Source organism: Myxocyprinus asiaticus, chromosome 17, assembly GCF_019703515.2.
Source record: "Myxocyprinus asiaticus isolate MX2 ecotype Aquarium Trade chromosome 17, UBuf_Myxa_2, whole genome shotgun sequence".
NCBI lineage: Eukaryota > Metazoa > Chordata > Actinopteri > Cypriniformes > Catostomidae > Myxocyprinus > Myxocyprinus asiaticus.
In genome coordinates this window covers 40,164,823-40,173,958 of record NC_059360.1, presented here as the reverse complement: position 1 = coordinate 40,173,958, position 9,136 = coordinate 40,164,823, and the positions used below count along the sequence as shown (strand labels likewise).

General features: G+C 38.5%; 1 protein-coding gene across 2 annotated transcripts in view; it reads left to right on the top strand.

The window, feature by feature from the left end:
• Positions 1 to 3,103: 3,103 nt before the first annotated feature.
• The window catches only part of LOC127455432 (protein Smaug homolog 1-like), a 181,351-nt gene continuing 175,318 nt past the window's right edge, over positions 3,104 to 9,136 (top strand). For both annotated transcript variants that reach the window (XM_051723346.1, XM_051723345.1), the window contains exons 1-2: positions 3,104 to 3,462; positions 4,470 to 5,059. In XM_051723346.1, the coding sequence (XP_051579306.1) occupies positions 4,864 to 5,059 (196 nt within the window). In that variant the 5' untranslated portion in view covers positions 3,104 to 3,462; positions 4,470 to 4,863. The remainder of the gene's footprint in view (positions 3,463 to 4,469; positions 5,060 to 9,136) is intronic.

Here is a 9,136-nt window from a genome sequence, read left to right as displayed (position 1 = left end):
TTATTAGGTTACTGATGGGGTCTTCATCTCTTGTGAGTGGTCATGATTTTACATGTTTCAAAATTGCAGTTCATTTCTTAAGGAGTACAGTTTTTTTTTTTTTTTTTGAGTGCACCTTTAAAGGTAATGTCACAATGTCATATTCAGATTTAAAAATTTGTCAGCTGAGGGCACTATTTTGCTACTATTGTGTTTGACGACCATGAGAAGATGCATTTCTGCTCTACTGTTCAGTGACGGTCTTAAAGGAATAGTTCACCCAAAAATGAAAATTCTCTCATGATTGACTCACCTTTAAGCCATCCCAGATGTGTTTTTCCTTCTTCAGCAGAACCGAAATGAAGATTTTTATAAGCACATTTCAGCTCTGTATGTCCTTATAATGCAAGTGAATGGGTGCCAGCTTTTTGATGGTCCAAAAGGCATATTTAGGTAGCATAAAAGTAATCCACATGACTCCAGTTGATCAGTTAATGTCTTTTGAAGCAAATCAATAGGTTTGTGTAAAAAATAAATCGATAATTAAAACTTTACTACATTTAAAAAAACGCTTCCTGCTAGCAGTCCACGCATCACAAAGCTGTTGTGTGACATAAGCGCGATGGTGCGTTCACGTGCGAAGTCGGAAGTGCGTGCTTTGTTTACAACAGAGGAATGAACGTCACGCAAGAGTTAGGTCATTTCAAACAGCATCAGTGCTGGCCTGAAGTAATGATTGTTTCCTACACAAACCTGTCGATTTGCTTCAGAAGTCATTATTTGATCGACTGGAGTCCTGTGACTTTTAAATATGACTTCTGGACCATCAAACAGCTGGCACCCATTCGCATTACATGGACACACAGAGCTGTAATGTGCTTATAAAAATCTTAATTTTGGTTCTGCTGAAGAAGGAAAGACATACACATCTGGGATGGCTTAATGGTGAGTAACTCATGAGAGAATTTTTATTTTTGGGTGAACTTATTCCTTTAATGCTATCTTTGGAGGGTGGTGTTTTGAAAAGTGGGGCGTGTATAATTCATCAGCTCAGTCTCGTGGAAGTTACGGCTAAAATCACTTACATCACTTTTAATCCATGAGTGAAAGTGTCCAATAACTGGGCGGTTACTGAGATTAAGTCAGTGGAAGAGATTTTGTTATTTACTGAGATAACAACCTACATGGTGCTATCATAGCAGAGAGCGTAACGTTCAACTAGCATTTTACGACAGTAAGCCACCGTTTGCAGATACCATACAAATGAATGGGGAGGGCCGTAAACTGACACCTACCTGTTGCAAAATTTTCCTTGTCTTCTCTTATAATACAGCAATTTTATTATAGTAAATTCCACACATAGGTCATTCCAAAGTGACTGTATAGTGTAAAACATTTTGAGGATTAGCAGACAGGTGGTCAGTTCATTAAGTGATGAGCAGTTTCCTCACAAAAGCAGTTAATTCAGCATACTGAAGCATCTCATCCATAGACATCCATAAAAATAAAAATACAAATAAAAACGGCCTCTTGTGTCCTTGCCAGTGTATCGCCCATAGAAAGCTATTTTATGCTAGGCTTGTAGGCTCATAATTCTATCTATCTATCTATCTATCTATGTATCTGTGTATCTATCTATCTATCTATCTGTCTGTAATTCTATCTATCTATCTATCTGTCTGTCATTCTATCTATGTATCTGTATCTATCAACCTAAATATCTGTCTGTCTGTCTGTAATTCTAACTATCTATCTATCTGTGTATCTATCTGTCTGTCTGTCATTCTATCATCTATCTATCTATCTGTCTGTCTGTCTGTCTGTAATTCTATCTATATATCTGTGTATCTATATATCTGTCTGTCTGTCATTCTATCTATCTATCTGTCTGTCTGTCCGTTTGTCTGTCTATCTGTCTGTAATTCTATCTATGTATCTATCTATCTGTCTGTCTGTCATTATATCTATCTATCTATCTATCTGTCTGTCTGTCTGTCTGTAATTCTATCTATCTATGTATCTATCTATCTGTCTGTCTGTCATTCTATCTATCTATATATCTATCTATCTATCTGTCTGTCATTCTTTCATCTATCTATCTATCTGTCTGTCTGTAATTCTATCTATCTATGTATCTGTGTATCTATCTCTCTGTCTGTCATTCTATCTATCTGTCTGTCTGTCTGTCTATCTATCTATGTATCTGTGTATCTATCTATCTGTCATGTCTGTCTATCTATGTATCTATCTATCTATCTATCTATCTATCTATCTATCTATCTATCTATCTGTCTGTAATTCTATCTATGTATCTGTCTATCTATCTATCTATCTAACTATCTATCTATCTATTTATCTGTCTGTCTGTCATTCTATCTATCTATGTATCTGTGTATCTATCTGTCTGTCTGTCTATCATTCTATCTATCTATGTATCTATCTATCTATGTATCTATCTATCTATCTGTCTATCTATGTATCTATCTATCTATCTGTCTGTAATTCTATCTATGTATCTGTGTATCTATCTATCTATCTATCTATCTATCTATTTATCTGTCTGTCTGTCATTCTATCTATCTATGTATCTGTGTATCTATCTGTCTGTCATTCTATCTATCTATCTGTCTGTCTGTAATTCTATCTGTCTATCTATCTATGTATCTGTGTATCTATCTATCTGTCTGTCTGTCTGTCATTCTATCTATCTATCCATCTATCTATCTATCTATCTGTCTGTCTGTCTGTCATTCTATCTATCTATCTATCTATCTATCTATCTGTCTATCTGTCTGTCTGTCATTTTATCTATCTATCTGTCTATCTATCTATCTATCTATCCATAAAACTGTGGCAGAAGACCGCCATCTGATGGGCGGAATCTGCTACTACAACGCGCGTCGTTTAGTTGAAGAATTCAAGGGCGGAATCTATTCCAGTTTCCTTTTTCAACACTTTAACCCACTTTTGTCGCGTCACAGCGGGGGCAACTTACAATGTAACACTCCAAAAATCAACTATAAGCGCTTTAAAAGCTTGAACCATAGTCATCCACCGACTTCGACGGACAAAACGTCGTTACCCCTCCTCATCCTCTCTAAACAGTGTAAACAAAACTTCGCTCTTGCTCTAACATCGTCCAGTTTTTGATGTGGAAATCTCTTTTTGTCCCTAAAATTCCCTGATCTCCGGTCAGTCGACTCCTGTAGGATAAAGCAATACGATCTGCTGCTAACTCCACTCTCTATTTTTGTGCTTCCTTGTGCTGCCAAGCCCCTGACGTAATGCTCCGTGTTAATTATTAGCATGTGGGAAGCGATGCCGAGACTCTCCTCTGCTGTTGCTTCAACAAGAGCTGACTGACTGCGGGGAGAAAAACCTCGTCAAGATGGCCAAACACACTGACCCAGAGTGAAGGGGCACCGTTTCCCCGTCCAGTCCTGCCCTGTCCTGCGACCAGCACCCATGCAACTGCGCCTTTAGGTGAGTTATTTCTCCTCACTTTTCCATTTGAGTCTGTTTATGCATTTATACTATATAACATAACCTGCAGAATCTTTTGTCCCACCACAGTAGCTTTCTATGGGAAAGTGAACTGCATTTGGGGTTTGTGTAGCTAAATGGAAATCTCCCTCTTATTATAAAGCTTACTTTATCAAAACTTTAGGGTTCTTTATTAATTATAATTTGTAAGAGGGGGACAGTTGGATTGTGTAGGCAGGGTAACCCACCAGACTGCTGACCCAGAGTGGGGGAATGCTTCATGTGTAGAGAGTTTAGAGAAACGTAGGACTGTTGGAAATTGTGTATAAACTAACACTTGGGACATTCAGGCAAAGAGCAACAATTTTGGGAATGTTCTGGACAGTCGGGGATTCAGTTCGATTATTATATGAGACGATCATCGCACTGCTTGAATGTTTTCCGTAAGCCAAATGAAAATAACTACAAATTTTTCGGACGCGAAAAGAAGCCGAAACCGAGCGCGTTTTAATTTTACAGTATTATTTCACATTATATTTTGATATATATACAGTAGCTGTTCGTATTTGATATTTGGAGATAAGTGCAAATTTAGGTCACTCTTCAAGACATTTTTAAAAAGCAGATATTCAGTCTACTTTAATACGGAGCTTCAAATAAAACGCAATCGCTGTCGTTTAATCGACCGCTAAATAGCGATTGCGAATTTCGCATTCTCTCGCGATGTGTCCACGCGCCGCTCAGAAATGCTGGATGAAGCCGGTTTATTTTTGTCTCTGGCTTCTGAGGAGAGGAAAGTTGAATCGTTTCATGGTCTGTAATCTCTTACTAACTTGTTATAAATAGTTTACCTGTTTGTGGTTCTCATAATTGCATCGCATTTCCAAAGGGGTTTGAATCCAGCAATGGGATTCAACATATGTGTGGATATGTTACACTCTTGACTCTTTTATGTGTTTGCATTTCTTCTGAAATATGGATTATGCAACATTTCTTTACTTTTACAGATGTTCTCTGAGGAAAATGCTGTCAAGAATGAAGCTGGACAGACTCCATTTGCAGGAGCAAAGTTGAGGAACACTCTGTAAGCCCATCGTGGCCAGACGGTTGGAGAGCTCCACCATCTCAAAAGCTTTAAACAGGGATTCCCTGCCACCAAGCCCAAGAACCAAGAATGAATATGCAACACGTTGGTGCCCCATAGCAAATAACATCTCAAAGGGTTTTTTTTTTTACTGTCAAACTGCAAAGTAAAAGGGGTAATCAATTGCATTTTTGGATACGTCGGCATAACGAGGGTCCATTTAGCTGAGGAAGGAATCCAAAGGGTCTTGGCCATCTCTCCCTCTTGCAACAAACCCGAATTCCTAGTCCTGGTGCCCTGTGCCTGCCCACTAGATCATGATGTTTCGTGACCAGGTGGGAGTCCTCGCCGGCTGGTTTAAGGGGTGGAATGAGTGCGAACAGACAGTGGCGTTATTGTCGCTCCTCAAGCGGGTCAGTCGGACCCAAGCACGCTTCCTGCAACTCTGTCTGGAGCATTCCTTGGCGGACTGCACTGAGTTGCATGTTCTGGAAAGGGAGGCCAATAATCCAGGTTAGTACAAAGGCTCGCCCATCTTTACGACAGCACTAACCGCATGGGAACTGTGGTATTGAAGTGTCTGGTAAGTGCAGGTGCACCCAGATCTGCAGCTGTGATCTTATTATTTATTACACCCATACTAATAATACTGAGAAATTGTTACTGCCAGATCTGTGTAATATTTTGACATTCATCTGTGACATTTAATTACTGTGGTGTAGGACTATATTTGAGGTAGGGCTTCAATGACTTGGACTGCGTTTCCTAAAAGTATCGTATGCTAAGTAGATCATAGAAACCATTGGCACCAATGGTCTCTCCGATCAACTTAAGCTTGCAATGCTTTTGGGAAATGCAGCCTAGGTTTGTTGTGTGAGGTGGATGTTTGACCACGGAAGCAAATACCTTGGTAACCAGATAACCCAATAACAAAAGTGTAACATTCACTTATGTGCTTATGCGCATGAGTAGACTAAAAATGTGCCGAGCTGAATGCATGACCTCTGGACATGTTGCCCCATCTTTTACATAAATGTAAAATAAAAAGAACGATTGTATTTTCTCTCTCTCTCTTTCTCTCTCTCTCGTGCACACACACACACACACACACACACACACACACACACACACACACACACACACACACACACACACACACACACACACTCAAACTCAAACATGGGATTCCCATCAGAATTTATAGTGGGCTGTGGCTCATAAAGTGCCTCCCTGTGTCTTACAGTGGAGTGTGTTGTATTTTATGGGAGGAATTTTAATGGTACTCTGTCATTGTTATTCTAAAACATCAAGATGAAGACAACAAAGCGGAGCTCATGAAGTTTTTAAAGTGGCCCACTCCCAGTCCTCACCCTGGTGTCCACTGAGATTAAAGCCAGCTGGTTGAAGGGTACACCCATTCTGACACTCTCCTGGATGGTGTATTTTTGCTGTTGGGCTCCCAAGTTCTCTCTTCATGAAGATGGGTTGCTATGTTGTCATTGCAAATGCTGTATTTGCATGCACGTATGTGTTTGTGACCTTTTCAATGAATGCATCGAAAGTGAGTGTGTGTGCATGCTTACCTGTTAGATTCCCCTCAGGCAATTTTACACACTTGTGCCAATGTCAGCCAATGCTCATGTTGGCTTCCTATTACTCATCAGACAGCGGGATTTTTTTTGGAGATCAGCGTATTTTCTTTCATTCAAGCAGACGTCTGGTTTAGCTTGGGCCCTCATTAAGTATTTTGAAAGGTATGCACTTTTGGCTATTTAGTCGTCGTTTTTCCCATGTGATGGGTATGTTTTAACTTGTTTAGCTCAGCAAGCTCTTAACCCATCCATCTCATATTTATATTTTACATTGATTTCAAATGGTGTGGTTTTGCATTTGTAAGCAGTCCAGGAGTTTCCATTCTTAAAAGATAATTTGCAGACTTTTAAGTTGGCAAAAAGCAAAATGTCTGCTACTGTAGAAATATAAACAAACTAATGAGTCGGTCACTGAGTGCGTTTACATGCACAACATGCTGATAACTACCAAAAATAAGCTTATCCAAAATTCCCCCAACGCAAGAAAATCGTGTTTACATGAGATTTAAAAATATCTGGTTATTCTCGGCTTTTTATGTCAAAACGTTAAGAGGCATGCGTTCAACACTTGCGCACACATTGGATAAGCCGATAACAACAATAATCTACCTGTGTCGAACGTTTTTTGCCTAAACAGTTTAAGACCTTACCCAAATAAAAGAAAGCTGTTTAAGGTGTTTAAATGACCTTACTCGTTTTATTATTATTATATTTTTTTCTCCCCTTTTCTCCCCAATTTGGAATGCCCAATTCCCAATGCGCTTTAAATCCTCGTGGTGGCGTAGTGACTCACCACAATCCGGGTAGCAGATCTCAGTTGCCTCCGCATCTGAGACCGTCAATCCGCGCATCTTATCACGTGACTTGTTGAGTGTGTTACCGCGGAGACCTAGTGTGTGTGGAGGCTTCACCCTATTCTCCGCGGCATCCATGCACAACTCTCCACGCGCCTCACCGAGAGCGAGAACCACATTATAGCGACCACAAGCAGGTTACCCCATGTGACTCTACCCTCCCTAGCAACCGGGCCAATTTGGTTGCTTAGGAGACCTTGCCGTTGTCGTATTATTAAGCGTAACCTCTAAGATTGTGCATGTAAACACGCTCACTGTATCAGTAACCTTATATTGACTGTACAGAATAATATATATATATATTTTTTTTATTTGGACTAGTAAATGGTTTATTATGGAACAGAGGGTTATGAACGACAGTGTTGTAATGGTAGCGTCTCAAAATTAATTGTAATCTTTTAGACATGTCAGGTTGAAAGGTGTTTTAGAATGAGTAGTAACATCTGCACTGCAAAAAATAAAAGTATTTTTGTTTTATTTTCTAGTAAAATTATTTAAACATCCTTAAAAATATATATATATATATAAAATGTTTAAAAAAAGCAGAATATAATGTTATAAAGATATAAAGTTTTAGTTTTTAGAGAAACCTTGCAAAATTTTGTGGGATTTATGCTTAAAACAAGTAAAAAAGATTTCTCTGAAAACAAAACAAAATATCGTACGTCGTTTTGCATCTCTAGTAAATTTATCTTGTTTTAAGAATGTTTAGATATTTTTACTGGAAAACAAGACAAAAAAAGAGTTTTTTGCAGTGTGTCCTTTTGAAATCAAAGGTAGCAGTTTAATGACCACATTAAGACATCCCACACATAAGAGCGGCGTATGAAGAGTTAACTCGCAGCTGGAAGTTGAGTGGAAAGATGCAACTATTTGGAAAGAGCTACGCCAATGAGAGGAATCCACAATGACCTACTTATTTCCCTGTGTGAAGGAGCTGCCTTGTTCCTCTGACCCAAATGATGCAACTTATTTGCCTCTCATCTCAGCATTGCACACTGTAACAAAATTATGACATTCATGTGTATTCTTTTCGTTTTACACAGAATTTCATTTTTTAGTGAACTATACCTTTAAATTGGTTTAGTACAGTGAACACAAAACACACACAAAGTTATACAACCCTGGCTCAGGTTTTGTTGTTGTTTGGAATTTTTCGATTGCTCCGTCTAGTGTGGACAGTCAGATAAAGTAGAAACTGTTTGTCCATGTCTGTGTTTGTAAGTAAGAGGTTGTGTGTTTGTCAGAATATTATTCCTGTCTGAGCTGGTCTTTAACCCTTGGCCATTTTTCTTCCTCTCCACCTCACAGCTCGAGGCAGAGTAGAGCACGGACAGGAGGGGCACTGTTAATATGAATGACTGACTTCATAACTCTGTGTGTATGGGTGTGTGTCAGTGTGTGTGTGTGTGTGTGTGTGTGTGTGTTTGAGATGATGGAGGCCAAGTTTACGGAGAGAGTGCTCTGCATGGAGTTGCTTTTCCAACATGGTGGCTTCTCTGAGATGCACTGCAATCAGTGGTGTAGTAGTGTCTCAAGAGGTGGGCATACTGTGAATTTATGAAGGAGCACCCCCCCCCAAAAGAAATAAAATAAAAAACAAACATGCTCCTGGTCTCTAAAATGTATATATATTTACATTTATATACAGTACATATGTAAAATGTGTAAGAAATATATTTTTTCCATAAAAAAATATATTGGCTGTTGTAATCATAGTCCCACATGAACTTACAAAATGTATATCAGGGTAAGTTCCTTGCTGGCATGGTGTATAGTACACTACTATGAACCATGGTATGGTAACTTGATATTAAATATGTATTTAAATTAATAGGTCTCATTAATGTTGCTTTCATGAGGCTTCTATGAAAATTGTTATTACTATAAGTACTCTAATTAATAAACTAATACATACATAATATGCAATAAACTGTTAAGCATTGTATAACTCATATGAGTGTAGTAATGTTCACGTTAACACGTTATCTTGTATTGTCATATATAGCCTACATAAGAATTAATGGTTATTTTTTTTTTTTTTAGATGTGTACTATAACGTGCTTTTCTGTGTATAGTGAAATTGTTTTCCTACTTAGAAATATACATTGAAATTATTTGATATCATGAAGAAAAAAAAAGGC